The 23,979-nt window shown below is 39.5% G+C and overlaps 1 protein-coding gene across 1 annotated transcript in view; it reads left to right on the top strand.

Moving 5' to 3' along the window:
• LOC124263451 (fucolectin-like) overlaps window positions 1-23,979 on the top strand; it is a 136,456-nt gene continuing 112,477 nt past the window's right edge. The window contains exon 1 of the mRNA XM_046698098.1: window positions 1-103. Coding sequence (XP_046554054.1) covers window positions 1-103 — 103 coding nt within the window. The remainder of the gene's footprint in view (window positions 104-23,979) is intronic.

Genomic DNA, 23,979 nt, shown 5'->3' with positions numbered 1-23,979 from the left:
ATGACGATTGAGACTCTGAGCGTGATTGAGAAGATGATTTATGATCAGAAGAAGACTTTGACGTACCAGCAAGTGATTCCCCAGTCTGAGATGATATCGCAGGGTACAAAAGCTGTGGAGAGTCGAAATTGACCCAAGTCAAGGTTGTTTGGCAGCTAGTGGATGATTTTGTTATTTTAGAGCTACACGGTGTTTTGGCCATGCAGCATAACTTCCTGGAAGGTCGGATCGATTTGCCAGTTTTTTTGCATCAGAAAATGTGATATTTTTGGTAAATTCGATTTTGTTTGTCGCCATTTCATCTTTCCAAATCGGACACTCTTTTGAAAAAGATGAATGGTCGCCTGAGCAGTTGGTGCGCTTTTTAAAATCCCTGTTACAATCTTCTGTTGTGTGTGTCTTCTCACCACAGTGAGCACATACAACAGACCATGCGCAGGTATTTACACCGTGTCCATATTTCTGGCATTTAAAACACCTGAGCAGGTTGGGGATATAAGTGTCAACTTGGATTTTACAGTAACCTGCCTTCAGTGATTTGGGAGCATTTGGAGACGAAAAGGGAAACAGATAGGTATTTGTTTTGAAAGTTTCATTGTTTTTTCGAGTTGAAAACTGCTTGACATAAAGCACACCTTGATCTTTCATCTCTGATACTATGTCATGTTCTGACATATCAGCAAACAATCACGATCCCTGACGATACCTTTACTTGTGTTCAAAGTTTTGTGAGCAGAGACCGTGACCTGAAGCCAACGAACGATTCAGTATTCATCAAGTTGATTGACTGATGCTATTTTCCGCACTCAACTAGCAACGCACCCGAATGTAAGCATTTAATGTTCTTGACATCCCCAGCAATACCTTGAATACCCTCAGATACTGTGAAAGGGTTCAACTTTAAGGGCGTCTTGTCAAGAGTCTCAATCACAAGGAAACGTGGCCAATATTCAATCAATAGGGATGGTCTGTGGTCAGTATCAACAGGATCAGTGTCTAGTGGACGTTTTTTTTTTTTTTAATGGGGGTTTCATAAGCCATGGCTAGTTTTGAATGGTCAAAAGCTCCCCACCCACCACGGAGTATCACAAGGACAATGCTAAACACAAGTGGGTCTCCAACCTGCAGCCCCAAGGATACTCGGATGATATACTCAAGCAGAAAAACTAAAAGATTATTTTTTCCACCAGATTGGCCCATGAGCCATCGCCTTCTGGCACCAGCATCTAGGTATATTTCTACTTTTCAAACGTTTCAAAAAGCAGTGTATAATAATAAACTTACAAGCACAATAAGTTTAAAAATGTGTATACAAAACTTAGCCAAAGAGTGATAGAGCAATGAAAATAGAGTGCTCATGGCCCGGCATGACCAGCCGATTGGTTGAACCGGGCCCATTCAACCACCAGTCTAGGTGAAGTCAGGGCTGAAGTGGTGTGTTTGGCAAAGGAACACTGTTCCTGGAACCAGTGCCCTTTACCACCAGAATCCCGTCCTCCACCGACACAGGGGCGTAACCCACAGCAAACAGGTTGGTGGACCAAATATACCCCCGGGTCCACAACGGGGATCGAAGAGCGCTTAGCGTTACCCAGCACTCACCACGACGAGGTGGCTCTTCACGGTTGCCAGAGGTCATTGTGTACTGACCAATCAAATTCATTAAGTAGATTAGAGTCTGCAGGAGACAAATCCAGAGAAGAGTAGGTGCCTGTTGCAGGATGCAGATAAGTTCTTGAATCATCATTGAATATGCACAGGTCATTATTTGAGATAAAATCTTCCAGTATTTTACCTCTAGTGTTATTATTTGTACCACCTCACAGTGGATTATGGTCTTAAGATCAACCATTATAATGCAGGATATCGGAAGTTGATCATAAAGGGCTTGAAGATCAGTCAGGTGAAGTGTTGAAGAAGGCGGAATATACAATGAACATAATGTAAAGACAACATGAAGTGTAAGGCTCACTGCAATGGCATGAAGATTAGTTGTAAGTGGGACAGGGCTGTGAATAACATCCTGCTTAACAAGGATTGAAGATCCACCAGTGGCTCTATCACCCGGAGGTGAGAAGGAATGATATGCATCGTACCGACGTAGATTTAAAGTATATGTCTGTTTCAGATGGTTTTCCTGAAGACAGAATGATGATGGTGCCAGATCGTTGACTAATAGATGTAACTCATTAAAGTTAGTCCTTAATCCTCTACAATTCCACTGTAGTATATTTCTGGAAGACATTATCTTTTGGGTGGGTTGATTGGGGATCTACCCTGCACTTTCTTGGAAGGCGACGAGCTATGTGCCCGAGGATGGATGTTATCAGACACATCCATATCTTCCAATGACCCAAACTTATTAGATAGTGTGATCTTGTCTGACCCTTTAGGGGCTGTATTTGTTCTTGAAGTTTCTGATCTTGGTTTGACTTTTGTTTTTCCTGTTCGTTTTTCATTTTTCTCAGGTTGAGATCGAGTGAGTGAAATAAGAGATTGTTGCTGAGAGAGGTTCTGCTAATCAGGAAGTGAATTTTCTGTCTGTGTTGATTGTTCAGGGGAAAAGAGTTCGGGAGTGTCCGTGCTGATCCATGTCAAGTCTGTTTGACAGGCATGTGACAAAGTAATTCCTATTGAAGTGTTTTCTTTTGGAGTTGTTTCTGAGGGTTTCCTGGCGATGGCTGCATAGGTTTCAGTAATATCAGTTGACTGTGTCAACTTGTTGGCTTCACCAAAACTGATAATATTGGTGATTTTAATTCTGTTTTTTTTCCTAATGGGACAATCCGTAGAAACGTATGAATGAATACCGTGGCAGTTTGCACATTTTTGGGAACTACTGTCACAATCTTCTGTTACATGTGTATTCTCAGCACAGTGAGCACATGTAACAGACAATGTGCAAGTGTTCACACCATGTCCATACGTTTGGCATTTGAAACACCGCAGAGGTTTGGGGATGTACAATTCACCGTTAACATTGCAGTAACCTGCCCTGCTTGATTTTGGCGGATTCGGTGCAGAAAACGAAAAAAGATATGTGTTAGTTTGAACAGTCTCATTATTTTTCCGGGTCGAAAATCTTTTTACATGTATCACTCCTTGATCCTTCATTTCTGATACAATGTCAATCTCAGTCATATAGACGATCTCGATCTCATATAATACCTTTACTGGTGTTCAGAGTTCTATGTGCAAAGACCTTAACCAGAACTCCAACAAACATTTTCGGTGGACAGCAGGTTGGTTGCTTGCTGTTTTCTATTACATTCAAGCAAAAGAGATCCTGAACGCAAGCGTTTCACGCCTTTGAATTCTCCTGCTATTCCGTGGACACCCTTTGATATCGCAAACGGATTCAGCTTTAAGGGAGTCTGATTAAGAGTCTCAAGAATCAGAAAACGAAGCCAGTAATCAACGGATTTAGAGGGTCGCTGTTCGTCGTCATCATTGTCGAGTGGACGTTTCGTTTTTTTGTTCTGGTTTGGTATTCCATGGTGAGTTGTATTGAATTCGTCATCCGCCCTCCCCACCCACCACGGAGTATCACTAGGACAATGCTAAAAACAGGCGGGTTTCAAGAGTGCAGCATCAAGGATACCCGCATGATATACTCAAGCAGAATAATCAACAAGTAATTATTACACCAGATTGGCCCATGAGCCACTGCCTTCTGGACATATGACTCAAGGCAAATTATAAAATTGGAGTTGAACAATCAACATTCAAATATATTTTCATGAAGCTAAGACAACTGACAATTTTTTTTACTAATTTCTAAAACTTGTGCAGCAAAATGTACATGTACAGGGCTTAGCATGACCAGCCGATTGATAGAACCGGGCCAGTTCTACCACCCGTCTAGGTGAAGCAAGGGGCCAAGTGGTGTGTTGGGCAAAGGAACACTGTTCCTGGAACCAGTGCCCTTAACCACCAGACTCCCGTCCTCCACCGACACAGGGGCGCAACCCACGGCAAACAGGTTGGTGGACCAAATATACCCCCGGGTTCACAACGGGGGATTGAAGAGCGCTTAGCGTTACCCAGCACCCACCACGATGGGGTGGCTCTTCACGGGTGCCACCACAAAGAGAGTGAGTTAAGAATTATAGTCACATCGGTGATATTTCACCCATATCGTGAGTAAAACCAGTCAGAAATGTATGAAGAATACAGTTATAGTATATAATCTGTCAACAATGAACAGTAAAACAACTATACAATTACGTAAAGAAACTTAAAGCTATCATTTTCCTTCTCACGTCACATAATGATAAAAATAATATAAAAAAATAGTAATGAAATAAATTTTCTCTTATCTTGCGTTGTACATGAATTTTACATGTATGGTGTGATTTGGTGTGAAGTTGAAGAAATAAATCTTTAAATATCTACCTTGGTTTGTGAAATTGAGTGAGTGAGTGAGTGAGTGAGTTAATATTTAACGTCACATCGGCAATATTTCAGCCATATAGTGACGAGAGATGTTTTATATAAATAATAAATTAAAGTTGCTAAAGAATCAGTCAGCGAAGGACTGTAAAATAACTAGAGTATCACAGATGGAGTCTAAAACTAGCATGAACATGTAAAACTACTTTATTTATGAAGACAATACAATCTAAAAACGGGCTATAGATCACCAACAACTGTGTGAAATTGAGAATATAAACAACCCAAAGTTACCTATTTCGAAGTATGGAGCATGATTTAAGTGGAAGTTGATAAAATACGACTACAACTTCGAACTTGCCTGAGAGTTAAAAGTTTAGGTCTCATCGGCATTATTTCAGCCATATGGCGACGATACTAAGTCTGCACATACAAACAAGTCCACTTTAAGTACAAAGCTTAAAGGTCACATGCAACCAAAAAATCAAACATAATATAAAACACAATTATCACTGATTCATGACATAGATATACATTGCTGGTTATGAAAAAACATAAAAACTAAATTATAAGCGTACAATCGCAAATCAAAAGTGCAATATTTTGTACTTGGGTTTACTTCCCAAGAAAGGAAGCAGACGGGATACCGAACCCAGTCAGAGCTTGTGGGTGTGCGCTCAGGTGTAACGACTGGTTCATTTGCAGATGCCCTCACGGCTCATTGTGTTTGTATATATAGAGATGTTGGGTTTTGTAAATGCATGCTCATTATTTGTGTATAACATTTTGCAATCAACAGACACCATAACATGTCATGTGTACAAGTATCACACCTGCCTGTCTGTGTAATTACATAATGTGACAGAGACCGAACTCGGGCCATAAATCAATGCGTTTTGTTTATGGTGTATAGCCTGATAGGTGTAAAGTTCAAATTGCATGTGGTCAGTGATTGAAATTGTGTATTGAATATTGTCATTAGCAGACAGGCAGGCAGACACATAGGCGTCAATAAAACAGACATTGAGTTTTTTGTCTGTGAAAATGACATATCTATATCACAGTTAGAAATTCTGTCGACGCTAATTAATGACATTGCTTTTAAGTATCGAACTGAGAAAGTGACTTGGTAAGAAGAACGTGTGGTGAAATAGACAAATGAAATTATGTAAACAGTTAAATCGGTAATCTACTGTAAACACATAAAAAGCTCGCGCCTGTGAATATATCAAGAAAACATTAGAAAAATAGCTCACACCAAAGCCTTCGGGTTTTTTCATCGCGTTATTTTTCATATTTGTAAGTTTAATTTGCATTTTTGATGATTTGTTGACGTATCAGAATCTGTTTTACGTTGCATGTGACCTTTAAAGGAGTTCCCTAAAGTGCGTACTTCTTTAAAGACAAATGTTTTCATTGCAGTATTATTTACAATTAGAAAATAGGCATGACACTAAATTTACAAACAGGAAATTCACCATACACAATATATTGTTAAAACATATTACAAAAATCAATTTCCTCGATGGTGAACACTTCATCTCAGATACAATTAGGAGGTACATCTCCATCTGTTTTGAGCAGATAGTCATGAGTATACCGACTGTGGCCATCGTCGTCAACCTCATCATGTTTTGACAGACAACGTTGTATAACACGACGTTTCTGGGCTACTTCTTGCCCTTCTTCAAGTGATTTAAGTCAGTGAGTGAGTTCAATTCATCGTCACATCGGAAATATTCCAGCCTTTTAGTGACGAGAACAATTAATTTGATAGATATTACTCAATGGTAAATTGTAAAAACCTGTGAACTACATTACCCAGTATCCATTACGATTCCGCAACAACGGAAACTTAAGTTATGTTTGCTATGTTAACAATACTGAACATTCGTTTGTAGCGCAACGGATAACAGTAACGTTCAGCATACAATTACAGGTTCATTTAGGCAACCAATAACCGCTTACAATAACCCAGATGTGATAGTTCGATATTTTAGGTCTTATGAGAGACCCATACGTCAGACGCATATCGCACGACACATCCACCAAATGAAATCGGAAACAGACAATATCATTCGATGATTAAGATACAACGACAGTGCGTTATTATTTAGATCAAATGAAGCCTTTCTACCTTCAAAAGTAGACTACACACTATAAACTTATTGAATACGATACCTGAATGTGTAAAACTATCATCAACAGCGTCATATTTATAAGATAAAGTCAAAGGAGGTGCGACAGGTTGCGGATATTTATTTAGGCTGCTGGTTGGTTGCTTTAATATCACAATATGGAATAAGACCGTTTATCAAGAGCGTTACCTGCTGCGGAAACATAACGTGGACATCTTGGCAGATTTTAAAACGGATTGTTTTCTTGTTCTGTTTGATTGAAATGCAGTGTAATGTATTGCAGTGAATGTCTACTAAGAGATTGTTTGAAAGAAGGTTTCTTAGCTACCACAGACAGAATGTCCACCAGAGAGGGCTTATAACACCAAGGCACAGCTTTATTCTTTGGTTGTCTGAGTTTTGGTTTTACGCTGCTTTTAGCAATACTCCAGCAACATCACGGCGGAGGACACCAGAAATTGGCTTCACACATTGTACCCAAGTGGGGATTCGAACCCGGGTCTTCGGCATGACGAGCCAACGCTTTAACCACTAGGCTACCCCACCGCCCCTCCTTGGTGGTGTATACTGTCTTGTTTTTCTATATTGTTTTGCATGTTCTGTTATAAGGTAAAAATACATACCTAAACCATCAGAGAATAACGTCAGATTCCGTATTTAGGTTTGCAGTTTGGCTCATGAGTCATAACGGTTAAGCAAGGTATGGAGTCAGAATGTCTCGAACGAATGGTGTATAGCCGTAGGCTATGGAAGGTACAGACAAAACACATTCGTTGTGAAGGGGCACCCATGAAGGGCCACCTCCTCGTGGTGGGTGCTGGGTCACGCTAAGCGCCCTTCAACCCCCCGTTGTGGACCCGGGGGGATATTAGGTCCACCAACCCGTTTGCCATGGGTTGCGCCCCTGTGTCGGTGGAGGACGGGATTCTGGCGGTTGAGGGCACTGGTTCCAGGAACAGTGTTCCTTTGCCAAACACACCACTTCGGCCCTGACTTTACCTAGACGGGTGGTTGAATGGGCCCGGTTCAACCAATCGGCTGGTCATGTCGAGCCCTGAGCATTATTTTGTTACACAAATTGTTAAAACTTCTCAACTATTTTGTCAGTGGTCTTTGCCAAGTAATATTTCTCTTGAAATATACAATTTGAATTTTGAAATACATGTATACATTTTCTATTTTTGTATTCTGCCTAGAGTCCTAATGCCCAGAAGGCGGTGGCTCATGGGCCAATCTGGTAGGATGTATCTTTTCAAGATATTTTCTGCTTGAGTATACCCTCCTTGTATCCTTGGTGCCGTCTGTTGGAGATCCACAGACATGAGGCATCGTCCTTATTGACGCTCCATGGTGGGTGGGGAGCTAGGAGGGTGAATCATATATATTTCTAACATGGCACCCCCGCACGAATCAGATGATTCGTGTTCTTCGGATGATGATATTGTCTCACCTGTCAACCTTGACCATTGGGCACGATTTCTTGTAATGTCTTCCCCGGATGGCAATCCTCTACACTTGAATCCATTTGCCATAGCTAAGGGCATTGAAGGATTAGCAGGAGATGTACGAGAGGTGAAAAAGCTTCGATTTGGACATCTACTTATAGAATGTAAAAAACAGATCCAATCTCAAATTTTACTTTCTACCAAATCCCTGGCTAATGTTCCTGTGCAGGTGTCCCCTCACAGAACCTTAAACAGCAGTAAAGGTATTGTCCGCGATTTTGGACGATGCCTCTCAAACATGATTGAGTGCGACATTATTTCAGAACTTCACTCACAGGGTGTTATTGATGTAAAGAGATTCACTTCCAGAAAAGACAATGAAGTTATAAAGACATATACGTATTTGTTCACCTTCTGTGTCCCAATACGCCCGGACTCACTCAAAGCAGGCTATTGCAATTTAAGGGTAGATGCTTTTATACCTATTCCCCTTAGATGTTACAGTTGTCAAAAGTATGGACACGGCTCTAAATCATGCCGAAACCCAGCTGCCTGTCATAGATGTGGTGGGAATTGTGACCATAGCTCACAATGTAACAAATCTCCTTCCTGTGTAAACTGTTCTGGAAACCACCCCTCATCTTCCAAAGATTGCCCAACGTGGAAATTACAATCTACAATTTCACGCATCAAACATGAGCGTAACATATCTTTCCTCGATGCGAAGAAAGTGGTTCTTGCTCAAGAAAAACAAGGGCCATCATATGCAACGGCTGTTTCTGCCTCATCATCAACTCCTAAAACTATTTCATTTACTTCAGTAAGTTGCCAGACTGATTACACTTGGACTGAGTCATCTGCTCCAACTTTACTGTCTACTACAATCCGGAACAGACCCTCTCAACAGACATCTTCATCTCAGACAACAACTACTCGTTCCAATGGAAAGAAACAAAATGCAAATGTTAATTACTCAAAGCCAAAAGAGCAATCTGGCCGTGTACCCAACGCACAGAAAAACCCTCGTTTTCTGTTTAATAAGTTTGGGGTGTTAGAGGACATGGATGTGTCTTCTCCTCAGAGCACCCGCTCCCGGGAGTCATTCTCCGAAGAAAAAAGACCGTGAACGGTCTCCCATAACTCCACCTTAAATAGCTACCAATCCCTTAACACAATGGAACTGTAGAGGTCTTAGGAATAATTTAAATGATTTGCAACTATTACTTCAAATGCTAAGGGGAAGCTTTTAGAAGGTTTCATTTCTCATAACAACTTATGTATACTTAATGACGGCTCAAACACATATTTGCATCCTGGTACAGGTACCTATTCCGCTATTGATTTATCAATTACAGATTCTGTACTACTAAACGAATTTGAATGGTCTGTCCACGAGGACCTCTGTGGAAGTGACCACTTTCCTACCATTGTACAAACAGTGACTCCTTCAGATGTTCCTCCTTCAACAAGATGGAACTTTATTAAGGCCAACTGGTCTTTATTTCAAATGCTTGGTTCTACTAAATTCAAACCTCATCTGTTTATTGACGTTTCTGACCCTATACAACTATTCTCTGATGAACTGAAGAAGATAGCCGATGAATGCATTCCTAAGTCCTCTACAAATCCACACATTCGTAAACCATGGTTTACTGATAACTGCAAACAAGCCAAGAAGGCACGAAAGAAGGCTGAGCACTATTTCCGTCGTCATCCTATGGTCCATAATTTGAATAAATTAAAAATTTTAAATGCACGGAGTACCTTCAAGCAAAGTAAACGTCAGTCCTGGCGAAATTATGTATCAAAAATATATTCACGAACGCCGATATCAAAGGAAAGGAGTATGATCCAGAAAATAAAAGGTAAGGGCGCTCAATCGAGCATTAAGCATCTTACAGATGGAGACGAATTATTAACTAGTAAATCTGATATTGCAAATAAACTTGGAGAAACTTTGGCCAAACACTCTTCCTCATCGAATTATATACCTCAATTCCAAAATTATAAAAAACAACAGGAAAAGACAACTCTTAATTTCAATTCAGATAATGGAGAAGATTACAATGAACTATTTTCTATTCATGAGCTTCATACTGCTCTTGACCAGGCTCATGATACTGCTACAGGGGCTGATAACATACATTATCAGCTTCTGAAGCACTTACCGGAATCATGTTTAGAGACTCTTTTAAACATTTTTGATGATATTTTGACATCTGGAAACTTTCCTTCTTCATGGCGTGATGCTATTATTGTTCCCATCCCTAAACCTGGACGTGACCATACTGATCCTTCGAATTATCGACCGATCTCACTAACTAGCTGTGTTTGCAAGACCATGGAACGCATGATAAATAATCGACTTGTTTGGTACTTGGAAACCAATAACCTTATAACGGATATTCAATGTGGTTTCAGGAAAAACAGAAGTACTATCGATCATTTAGTGCGTTTAGAATCTTTCGTTAAAAATGCCTTTATTCAAAAACAACATGCATTTAGAAAAAGCCCCTTGACACTACTTGGAAATATGGGATTTTAAGAGATTTTCCACGATTTCGGATTGCGAGGCCGTTTGCCTCAATTCATATCCAAATTTTTAACTGACAGACAATTTCAAGTCCGCGTGGGTTCTACCCTGTCTCATCATTACAATCAGGATCAGGGTGTTCCACAAGGCAGCATTTTGTCTGTCACACTTTTTAATATCAAGATCAACAGTTTATCCAAGGTTTTAAATGATTCAATCGATGGGTCGCTGTTTGTGGAAGATTTCAATATTTCTCGTCGCGTAAAAATATGCATACTATTGAACGGCAACTGCAATTGTGTTTAAACAAAATAAATAAATGGTGTCTTGAAAACGGCTTTAAATTCTCTAAATCCAAAACTAATTGTATACATTTCTGCCGTAAATATAAGCCTCATAAGGACCCAGAACTAAACTTAAATGGCACTTCAATCAAAGTTGTCAAAGAGGCCAAGTTCTTGGGTCTAACTTTTGACTCCCATTTAACTTTTCTTCCGCATATCAAATCCTTGAAAACTAAATGCCTGAAGGCACTTGACTTATTGAAAGTAGTTTCTCATTCAAAGTGGGGAGGGGATCAAGCTACCCTCCTACATCTATATCGATCATTGGTGCGATCGAAACTTGATTATGGCTCCATTGTATATGGTGGAGCCTGCCAAAGTAACCTAAAGCTATTAGATTCTGTCCACCACCAAGGTCTAAGACTTTGTCTTGGGTCCTTCAGAACATCTCCTGTTGACAGTCTCTACGTCGAGGCAGATGAGCCTTCTCTTACCCAACGCCGTATAAAATTATCATTACAGTATATTACGAAGCTATTCTACTATTCTGCATCTTCACTCCTCTTTATGAGGATTTGTACAACAAAACGCCTTCTCTTCTTCCGCTTCTTGGGCACAGAATTAAACCATTCATTTCTGATGCCGGCATTGAGCTGAAGAATATATCTCCTTCCCGTCTTCTTTCTTCTCCTCCTTGGGAATTGGTGAGGCCAGACGTTGACTTAACATTAACCACATTTAAAAAATCCGTAACTAATGATTTACAGTATAAACAAGAATTTAGTCAATTAAGATATAAATATAATAACTATAAATCCTTATATACAGATGGATCCAAGGATGGTGGCGCGGTTGCTTGTGCCACTGTCATTGGGTCCAAAACAATATCTTCCAGACTACCCAATGACAGTTCAATTTTCACAGCAGAAGCAAACGCAATACTGACAGCTCTTAAATATATTAATAAACACCGTAAATATAAACAATATATCATCTTTTCAGATTCTCTTTCGTGTCTTCAGGCTATGAAAAATCTTTCTTGCAAACATCCACTTTTATTAGAAATTATTGAATTGTATAATGAGCTTGCTACTGGCCAATGCGACATCGTCTTTTGTTGGTTACCCAGCCACGTTGGCATTTCTGGGAACACGATGGCTGATATTGCTGCTAAGGCTGCACTCAACAAATCTGTGACACCACTTCTGCTCCCATACTCTGATTACAAAGCTTGTATTAGATCTTACATCCGTGATCTGATGCAAAAGAAGTGGGACACCCAAGTAGGTATCAATAAATTACATGCAATAAAACCCTATATCGGTTACACTAACTTGGGTTGTCAGTCCAGATTTGAAGAGGTCATCATCCGATGATGTCGTATTGGCCACACAAGATATACGCATGAGTACCTATTGAAAGGTGAGGATCCTCCGTTTTGTATCCCTTGTGATGAACGAATCACGGTCAAGCATGTCTTGCTTGACTGTGTTGAATATTCCATCACAAGGGATATTTATTTCAAAGAAAAAACTATGAAGGATCGTTTTAGTCATATAAGTTCTCATTTAATTATTGCTTTTTAAAAAAAAATTAGACTTGCTAACTGATTTGTAAATAGATATATTTTATTATTGGTAGTTTAAATTAGTAACTGATATTGTTAGTGGCTGTACCCTCAAAGGGGGTTGAAGTAGCGTAAAATTATTGTCCTCCTGAGAGGGTATGTAAGTCCCAAAACATTTAGTCAATTTAAGTGTACCAGGTTTTTTAATCGTAGAATATTTGTACTTTTAATCTATGGCTAGGTTTCTCTTCTTTCGCAAATGGCTGAAGGGATGGTGTAAATCCAGCTAGGGTCCATGCAGGAAGCAAATGTACTGTAAATCCCCATGGTCCCTAGTATGGTGATCTACCTTCAGTTGTTGGCGATCAATAGCCTGTTTTTATATTGTATCGTCTTGTATAGTTCAAATGTTTTAGATTTAGTTACTAGTTTTATATCTATATCTGTGATAATCTAGTTATTTTACTGTCCTTCGTTGGCAGAATTTTATAATTTCACTTAAATTGTTGATATATTTATAACTTGCTTTAGTCACGATATGGCTGAAATATTGCCGATGTGACTTAAAATCTTAACTCACTCACTCGTCGTGAAGGGTATAACAGATTAAACTAACAAACCAATAAAAAAGGGGTCAGTCACAGAACGGTGCTGCCCGGTATTCAACCACAATGACACACATGAGCGCAAGGTCGGAGTGAGTGAGTGAGTTAAGATTTTAAGTCACATCGGCAATATTTCAGCCCATCTGCCTCGACATAGCGACTGTCACCAGGAGAAGTTCGAAAAGACCCAATACAAAGTCTTAGGCCTTGGTGGTGGACAGAATCAAGTAGTTTTAGGTTGCTTTTGCAGGCTCCACCATACACAATGGAGCCATAATCAAGCTTCGAACGGACCAGTGATCTATATAGATGCAAGAGGGTAGATTTATCTCCTCCCCATTTTGAATGAGACACGACTTTTAATAAATCGAGCGCCTTCAGGCATTTATTTTTTAGGGATTTGATATGAGGAAGAAACGTTAAATGGGAGTCAAAAATCAGACCCAAGAACTTGGCCTCCTTGACAACTTTGATGGGAAGGCCATTTAAAGTTAGTTCAGGGTCCTCATGAGGCTTATATTTTCTACAAAAGTGTATGCAATTTGTTTTTAACTATGAAAATTTAAAGCCGTTTTCAAGACACCATTTATTTATTTTATTTAAACACAACTGTAATTGCCGTTCAATAGTATGCATATTGTTACCACGACAGGAAGCATTGAAATCATCCACAAATAACGATCCATCAACTGAATCGTTTAAAACTTTTGATAAACTATTTATCTTTATACTAAATAGTGTGACAGACACAATACTTTTTGTGGGACACCCTGATCCTGATTGTAATGGTCAGACAGGGTAGAACCCACGCGGACTTGAAATTGTCTGTCCCTTAAAAAGTTGGCTATAAATTGAGGCAAACGGCCTCGCAATCCGAAGCCATGTAAATCTTTTAAAATGCCATATTTCCACGTTGTGTCATATGCCTTTTCAAGATCAAAAAAGATAAGACACAGCGTGTTGTTTATTTATGAGAGCGTTTTTAACAAACGATTCAAAACGTACTAAGTAATCGACAGTACTTCTGTTTTTACGGAAACCACATTGTATATCTGTTATGAGGTTATTTGTTTCCAAGTACCAAACAAGTCGATTATTAATCATGCGTTCCATGGTTTTGCAAACACAGCTAGTGAGAGAAATTGGTCGATAATTCGAAGGATCCGTATGATCACGTCCAGGTTTAGGGATCGGGACAATTATAGCATCACGCCATGAAGAAGGAAACTCTCCAGAAGTCCAAATATCATCAAAGATATTCAAAAGGGTCTCTAAACATGAATCCGGTAAATGCTTCAGAAGTTGATAATGAATGTTATCAGCTCCTGTAGCAGTATCGTGGGCCTGGTCAAGAGCAGTATTGAGCTCATGAGTCGAAAACACCTCATTATAATCTTCTCCATTATCTGAAGTAAAATTAATAGGCTTCTTTCTTGCTGTTTTTGATACTGTTGGAAGTGAGGTACATAATTTGAGGAAGAAGAATGTTGTGCCAGTGTTTCGCCAAGTTTATTAGCAATATCAGATCTATTAATAACTGATCACCGTCTTTGAGATAGTGAACACTAGATCTAGAGCCCTTACCTTTGATTTTCTGGATCATATTCCATACCTTAGAAATTGGCATAAGTGAATTAATTTTCGATACATAGTTTCGCCAAGATTGACGTTTATTTTGTTTAAAAGTACGCCTTGACTTAGCGTTGAAAATTTTAAATTTGTTCAAGTTATGTACCATACGATGGTGACGGAAGTAATGTTCAGCCTTTTTCCGTGCCTTGCGAGCCTGTTTGCATTCAGCATTAAACCAAGGTTTTCGTATGTGAGGATTTGCAGAGGACTTTGGGATACACTCGTCAGCTATGTTGTTTAGTTCATCAGAAAATGATTTTATTGCATCAGGAACATTAATCAAAAGGTCTGGTTTAAGTTTGTCAGTACAGAGAGTTTAATATAAAGGCCAGTTAGCCTTTTTAAAATTCCATCTTGATGATGGAGGAACGTCAGATGGGTTCACGGGTTTAAATAGTGTTGGGAAATGGTCACTTCCACAGAGGTCATCGCGGACAGACCATTCAAATTCACTCAATAGGTCGGAGTCTGTAATCGACAAATCCAGAGCAGAATATGTTCCTGTGCCAGGATGTAAATATGTCTTCAAACCGTCATTATAAATGCATAGATCATTATTTGAGATGAAATCCTCCAGTAATTTACCTTTGGTGTTTGTATTAGTACCACCCCATAGTGGGTTATGGCCATTTAAGTCACCCACGATTAAACAGGGTTTAGGTAGTTGATCATAAAGAGCTTGTAGGTCAGTTACCTGAACAGCAGATGAAGGAGGAATATACAATGAACAGAGAGTAAATGCAACTTGTAATGTAAGTCGCAATGCCACGGCTTGGAGATTGGTTTTAATTGTGACTGGGCTATGGATAACATTATTCCTGACCAGGATAGATGATCCACCAGTAGCCCTATCGCCCGGAGGAGAAAAATAGTGGTATGCATTAAAATGACGTAGGTCAAAAGTATCTGTCTGCTTTAGGTAAGTTTCCTGAATGCAGAGTACCGACGGATTAAAATCCTGGACTAATAGATGTAAATCGTTTAAATTAGTCCTGAGTCCTCTACAATTCCATTGAATTATGGGAGAAGACATTACCTTTTCCGCGGAGGATAGACTGGTGATCTACCCCTCACCTTCCTTGAGGGTGACAAGCTATGTGGCCTACCTTGAGTATGGTCGGACACATCCATGTCCTCAAGGGATCCAAACTTGTTATAAAGCTGGACCTGATTGTTTGATCCCTTTCGGGTTCTGTTATTTGGATTCATTTTGGACATGTCATTGTTAGGTTTGGATTTACCTTTCACAGTTGTGTCTGATTTAGAAGTTTGCTTCTGAGATGGAGATGTATCCTTCTCAGAAGATACCTTGGATTGAATGACACCTTTAGAGGAAGTCTCAGTTTGACAAGCGGAAGTGACCTGTGAGGGCTTCTCCTGGATCTCAGCAGAGAGCAAGGTAGGAGCAGAAGTCATAGCCCTCGTGTAATCTGTCTGGCAGCCTACTGAAGAACATGAAGCATGCTTTGGTTTAGAAGCCTGAACTGAAGCAGATACTGTGGCAGCATAAGTCGGGCCAGAATGTTCTTGTGCAAGAACAATCTTCTTTGCTTCTAAGAATGAAATATTTTGTTCATGTTTCACTTTCGATATTTTGGATTGTAATTTCCAGGTAGGGCATTCCTTAGATGAGGAAGGGTGAGAACCAGAACAGTTAACGCAAACAGGAGGTTTATCGCAGAGATTGCTGTCTGCACATGTTCCAGCACATCGTTGGCATGCAGCTGGATTATGGCAAGACCTGGAACCGTGTCCATACTTCTGACAGGTAAAGCACTTGAAGGGGTTAGGGATATATGTATCTACCCTCAAGTTACAATACCCTGCTTTCAACGTCTTGGGATGTACTGGCAGACAAAACGAGAACAAATATGTGTTGGTATTGACGGTCTCGTTATTCCTTTTTGCTGTGAATCGTTTGACATGAGTGACGCCTTGTGAATGTAATTCTGTGACAATGTCACTTTCACTCATGTCGGAAAGGCAACGTCCAATATCACGGACGATGCCCTTACTGTTGTTCAAGGTCCTGTGAGGGGACACCTCCACAGGAACATTTGCTAAAGATTTTGTTGATAGCAGAATTTGTGATGGAATGATTTTCCGACATTCAATTAACAGTGAGCCAGATCGTAGTTTTTTAATTTCCTTTACTTCTCCTGCCAATCCTTCAATACCTTTCGCTACAGCAAAAGGATTTAATTTTAGAGCGCCACCATCCGGTGCTGACATCACAAGGAAACGAAACCAAGTGTCTGTGTTTGAGAGAACTGCAGTAGCCTCATCCTCCGAAGAAATCGAACCATCTGATTCGTAAGAACGTTTTTTAAGTGGGGGTGCCATGGTTGATTTATATATGTTTCGCCCTCCTAGCTCCCCACCCACCACGGAGTGTTAACAAGGACGATGTCTTATGCCTGTGGGTCTCCAACAAACGACACCAGGGATACCAGGAGGGTATACTCAAGCAAGTATATATCTTAAAAAAGATATGTCTTACCAGATTGGTCCTTGAGCCACCGCCTTCTGAGCAATGCTGACTCTAGGCAATGATAGAATTGATTACTTCCAGTGAAAAAAGTCACAAAGTTCAATGTAATAGAGCCAAGACCCAAAACTAATAATTTCAAGAAAGTCAAATTTGTGCAAATGCAATATACTGCACAGGGCTCAGCGTGACCAGCCGATTGATTGAACCGGGCCCATTCAACCACCCGTCTAGGTGAAGTAAGGGGCAAAGTGGTGTGTTGGAAAAGGAACACTGTTCCTGGAACCAGTGCCCTCAACCACCAGATTCCCGTCCTCCACCCACACAGGGGCGCAACTCACGGCAAACGGGTTGGTGGACCTAATATCCCCCTGGGTCCACAACGGGGGGTTGAAGGGCGCTTAGCGTTACCCAGCACCCACCACGAGGAGGTGGCCCTTCATGGGTGCCCGCGCAAGGTCGGATGCAGGATTAACGAATCAAAATGACGAGTTGAAGCATGTGACCAAAAATCAGGCTAGGTTCGAACCATTTGGAGCAATAAACAATTCATTGATTTTCTTATGCGTGCATATTCTTACCACCGCATGAAATATTCAAATCATGCACGAAAAGGGACCCATCAACACAACGGTTCAAGACGTTAGTGAGGCTGTTATTTTACTGCTAATAAGTGTGACAGACAGGACGCTGCCTTTAGGCACGCCCTGGCCTTGGTGGAAATGATCATACAATGTGAAACCCACTTGTACTTGAAATTGTCTATTGTTTAAAAACGGAGATATGAACCGAGGTAATCTGTCCCTCAATCCAAATTCATGCAGATCCCTTAAGATACCATGTTTCCACGTTGTATCATATGGTTTTTTTCTAAGTCGATAAAGATAAATACAGTACGTTGTTTGTTCACAATGGATTGTTTTATAAAGGATTTCAAACGCACCAGATGGTCAATGGTACTTCGGTTCTTTCGGAAATCACATTGGGGTTCACTAAGGAGGTTATTGGTCTCCAAGTACCAGATTAATCGATTGTTGTCCATTGACCCCTTGGTTTTACAAGCACAGATAGTGAGATAGTGAGTTAATATTTAACGTCACATCGGCAATATCTCAGCCATATCGTGACGAAAACAATTTATACAATAAAAAGGGAAAACAAGCTGAAGATTAAAACCGGTCAAAGATGGACAGTAAAAATACTAGACAATCACAGATATGAATATTAAACTAGTGAGCAAAACTAAAACATTCCAATTAAAGAAGACAATACAGTATATAACACGGGCTATAGATCGCCACCAACTGAAGGTAGATCACCTTACTAGGAACAAACACATATAGTGAGTGATATAGGGCGGTAATTTGAGGGATCCTTATGATCCCTGCCAGGCTCTGGTAAAGGGTTGATAATGGCATTGTGCCACGAAGGAGGAAAGATTGCGTTTGTCCAAATGAAGGGGACAGTGGTGGGAATAAACATAGACAACCCCTAAACTAGACATAATTGAGTTAAGATGTGTTAAAATATTCAAAAATGTAAACTTATTTCTCAAAAACCTACTTCCTTTATACATCGGAGAGAATAAGTTTGACTCAGTGATACATATACGTTAGATTTTAATACATAAATCAATTTTCATCCGGTTTTAAGTCAGAACTCACTGTCTGGAGATATTGTTTATTGAAAAGATAATTCTTTAAAAATAAACCATCAAAGGACAAACAAGATTCAATGTAGTACAAAGCAATTTTGTCCCAATATAATTTACTGTGTGTCGTCTGTATCTACAATATTCCGACGTCCTATTTAAGTCGCCCCTACTTTACGTGTTGGTATCTATGTAACGTTGTATTCTTTATATGTTCAGCATGTAAATGTTTAATGTGTAGTGACACTGTTGATATATATATATTATTGTTCTTATCGTGAAAAGTACAATAGGAACTTATGTATGACCCGCCGTTAGGCAACACGGTATGGGTGAGTGAGTGAGTGAGTTAATATTTAACGTCACATCGGCAATATTTCAGCCATATCGTGACGAGAACATTTTACATTGTAATGGAATATGTATATATTATAAAACCTGTCATCGAAGGACAGTAAAGCAACTAGAGTATCACAGATATATAAATGTAAAACTAGTAATTGAATCTAAAACATTTTAACCATAGGGGACCCCACAATCTAAAAATGGGCTATAGATCGCTAACAACTGAAGGTAGATCACCATACTAGGGACCATGGGGACTTACAGTACATTTGCTTCCTGCATGGGCCCTAGCTGGATTTATATCATCCCCTCAGCCGTTAGCAATTAAGACATATCTAGCCATACATTAAAATTACACATATTCTACGATTAAAAAAACGGAAAGTTGAAATTTACTTTGAATGTTTTGGGACTTACGTACCCTCTCAGGAGGACAATAATTTTACAGTACTTTAACCCCCCTCGAGGATACAGCCACTAACAATCTATGTTACTAATTCAAACTTTCAATCATAAAATATTTAGCTATTTACAAACCCGTTAACAAATTTAATTCTTTTAAAAAAGCAATAATTAAATGAGGACTTACATTAGTAAAAAAGATCCTTCATAGTTCGGGATTTGAAATAGATATCCCTTGTGATGGAGTACTCAACACAGTCAAGCAAGACATGCTTGACCGTGATTCGTTCATCACAAGGGATACAAAACGGAGGATCCTCACCTTTTAATAGGTACTCATGCGTATATCTAGTGTGGCCAATACGACATCGTCGCATAATGACCTCTTCAAATCTGGACTGACAACCCAAGTAAGTGTAACCGATATAGGGTTTTATTGCATGTAATTTATTGATACCTACTTGGGTGTCCCACTTCTTTTGCATCAGATCACGAATATAAGATCTTATAGCAGCTTTGTAATCAGAGTATGGAATAAGAAGTGGTGTCACAGATTTGTTGAGTGCTGCCTTGGCAGCAAGATCAGCCATTGTGTTCCCAGAAATGCCAACGTGGCTGGGTAACCAACAAAAGACGATGTCGCATTGGCCAGTAGCAAGATCATTATATAATTCGATTATTTCAATTAAAAGTGGATGTTTGCAAAAGAGATTTTTAATTGCCTGAAGGCAAGAAAGAGAGTCAGAAAATATTATGTATTGTTTATATTTGCGGTGTTTATAAATATATTTAAGAGCTGTTAAGATGGCGTTTGCTTCAGCTGTGAAAATTGAACTGTCATTGGATAGTCTGGAAGATATTGTTTTGGACCCAATGACAGTGGCACAAGCAACCGCGCCACCATCCTTGGATCCATCTGTATATAAGGATTTATAGGTATGATATTTGTTTCTTAATTGACTAAATTCTTGTTTATATTGTAAATCATTAGTTTCGGATTTTTTAAATGTGGTTAATGTTAAGTCAACTTCTGGCCTCACCAATTGCCAAGGAGGAGAAGAAAGAAGACGAGAAGGAGATATATTCTCCAGCTCAATGCCAGCAGCAGAAAGGAATGGTTTAATTCTGTGCCCAAGAGGCGGAACAAGAGAAGGCTTTTTGTTATACAAATCCTCATAAAGAGGATTGAAGACACAATTAAATGCAGGATTAGATTCGTTTGAATATAGTTTAGTAATATATTGTAAGGATAATTTAATACGGCGTTGGGAAAGCGAAGGCTCATCTGCCTCAAAATAGAGACTATCAACTGGAGAGGTTCTAAATGATCCAAGACAAAGTCTTAGACCTTGGTGGTGAACAGAATCAAGTAGTTTAAGGTTGCTTTTGCAGGCACCGCCATATACGATGGAACCATAATCTAGTTTAGATCGCACCAGTGATCTATATAGGTGAAGGAGGGTAGGTTGGTCCCCTCCCCAATTTGAATTAGAAACAACTTTTAACAGATCAAGAGCCTTCTGGCATTTAGCTTTAAGTGATTTAATATGCGGTAAAAAAGTTAAATGGGAATCGAAAATAAGTCCCAAGAACTTGGCCTCCTTAACGACTTGGATGGGTGTTCCATTTTGGAATAGTTCTGGGTCTTTATGTGGTTTGTATTTACGACAGAAATGTATGCAATTAGTTTTGGATTTAGAAAATTTAAAGCCGTTTTCAAGACACCATTTATCTATTTTGTTTAAACACAATTGCAGTTGCCGCTCAATAGTATGCATATTTTTACCCCGACAAGAAATATTAAAATCATCCACAAAAAGTGATCCATCAATTGAATCATTTAAAACCTTGGCTAAACTGTTGATCCTGATACTAAATAAAGTGACAGACAAAATACTGCCTTGTGGGACACCCTGGTCCTGATTGTAATGATCAGACAGCGTAGAACCCACGCGGACCTGAAATTGCCTGTCAGTTAAAAAATTTGGATATGAAGTGGGGTAAACGGCCTCGTAATCCAAAATCATGTAAATCTCTTAAAATGCCATGTTTCCATGTTGTGTCATATGCCTTTTCTAAATCGAAAAAGATTGACACCGCATGTTGTTTGTTTACAATGGCATTCTTAACGAATGATTCCAATCGAACTAAATGGTCAATGGTACTGCGATTTTTACGGAAACCACATTGAATATTTGTGATTAAATTATTGGATTCTAAGTACCAAGTTAATCTGTTATTGACCATGCGTTCCATGGTTTTGCAAATACAGCTAGTGAGAGAAATAGGTCTATAATTTGAGGGATCGGTATGATCACGTCCCGGTTTTGGTATGGGCACAATGATCGCATCACGCCAGGATGAAGGGAATGTACCAGAGGTCCAAATGTCATCAAAAAGACTTAATAAAGTTTCTAAACATGATTCTGGTAAATGTTTCAGGAGTTGATAATGGATGTTGTCACTTCCTGAAGCTGTATCATGAGCTTGATCAAGTGCAGTGTGGAGCTCATAAATAGAAAAGATTTCATTGTAATCTTCCCCGTTATCCGAACAAAAATTAACAGTCTTCCTTTCCTGCTGTTTTTGGTAGTTTTGAAATTTGGATGTATAGTTTGACGAGGAAAATGTTTTGCAAGTGTTTCGCCAAGTTTATTAGCAATATCTAATGTATCAGTTAACAATTGATCTCCATCTTTGAGATGATGTATGCTTGATTTTGTACCTTTACCTTTAATTTTCTTTATCATGTTCCATACTTTAGAAATTGGTGTACGTGAATTGATCTTTGAAACATAATTTCGCCAAGATTGGCGTTTATTTTGTTTAAATGTACGCCGAGCTTTAGCATTTAAAATTTAAAATTTATTTAAATTATGGACCATTGGATGGCGACGAAAGTACTGTTCTGTCTTTTTACGCGCCTTCCTAGCTTGTTTGCAGGCATTGTTGAACCATGGTTTACGTATGTGAGGATCTGCAGAGGACTTCGGGATACATTCATCAGCTATTTTGTGAAGTTCTTCAGAGAAAAGTTTTATGGCATCCGGAACATCTGAAAAATAAGCAGGTTTCAGATTGCTAGTGCAAAGAGTTTCAAACAATGTCCAGTTAGCTTTAGTAAAATTCCATCGTGACAACGGTGGAACATCGGATGGTGTCACAGATTTCAGAATGGTTGGAAAATGATCACTTCCACAGAGGTCTTCATGGACTGACCAGTCGAATTCTGTAAGTAAACTAGAATCAACAAGTGATAAATCAAGGCACGAGTATGCAACACGGTATGGAGTGAGTGAAAAGTATATAACTTATTATCCATGTCCATGCACCATATATATATATATATATATATATATATATTGCGATAGCTGTAAACTTTTCAGTTGGAACGAATTATATATGTATCTCTTCACTCTATTAATTAACGTGTAACGAAGAACCTGTATCTACATTTGTCTTGATTTATTCTTTAAGGAACAGTTGGCTTGAGACGAGCGTTTTCTGAAAATTGGACTACTTCAGAACCTGATTAACAAATAGTCAGTGAGTGAGTGGGTTATTATTTAACGTCACATCGGCAATATTTCAGCCATATCGTGACGAGAACATATGTGACATTGAAATGGATTAGATGTATATTATAAAAAACCTGTCGATGAAGGACAGCATTAACAAATAGGAGCGGTGGGTTAGCCTAGCGGTTAAGGCGTTCGCACGTCACGCCGAAGACCCGGGTTCGATTCCCCCTATAGTCACAATGTGTGACGCCAATTTCTGGTGTCCCTCGCCGTGATATTGCTGGAATAAACAATGCGCGAGTAGCGAGAGGACGCGGGTGTTTGAGGCTCTCGCGATGGGAGATAGCCTGGCTCAATACAGGGCCAAATGTGGCGGGTTTTCGCAACCTAATCAATCGAAAACAAGTTTTCAGGGTATTACCATGTGCGGGACACAGCTTTCTTTGTCGCTGAGGTTGCTAGTCTTGTTCAGCGTCCTCTCGGTGGTCGACGGAGACACTGAACAGACCGCGGGACCACGACCTCAGAGAACTCTCACAAAAAGTGACACTGGCATCGTTGGATTAGTGAGTGAGTCACCTCGGCAATATTTCAGCCATATAGTGACGAGAAATGTTTTACATAAACAATAAATTACAGTTGTTAAATAATCAGTCATCGAAGGACTGTGAAATAACTTGAGTATCACAGATGGAGTCTAAAACTAGGGCTTATAGATCGCCAACAACTGAAGGTAGATCACCATACTAGGAACCATGGGGACTTACATTACTTTTGCTACCTGCATGGACCGATTAACAGGTAGAGATGACACTGATATTGCTTCCATACTTAAGGATATTCAGAATGAATTCCGTGAAATGAACAGTAAACATGAAAGATTGACGGTTAAAGTCGACAAAATATGGCGATGGACCTGCACGTGCAAAAGGAGAATGTAATGGAGGAAAACAGACAACTTCAAATTACTGTTTCT

The sequence above is a fragment of the Haliotis rubra genome, unplaced genomic scaffold, assembly GCF_003918875.1.
Source record: "Haliotis rubra isolate DU_JTF1 unplaced genomic scaffold, ASM391887v1 Scf883, whole genome shotgun sequence".
Classification (NCBI taxonomy): Eukaryota; Metazoa; Mollusca; class Gastropoda; order Lepetellida; family Haliotidae; genus Haliotis; species Haliotis rubra.
This window is presented reverse-complemented; position numbering and strand designations above follow the sequence as displayed.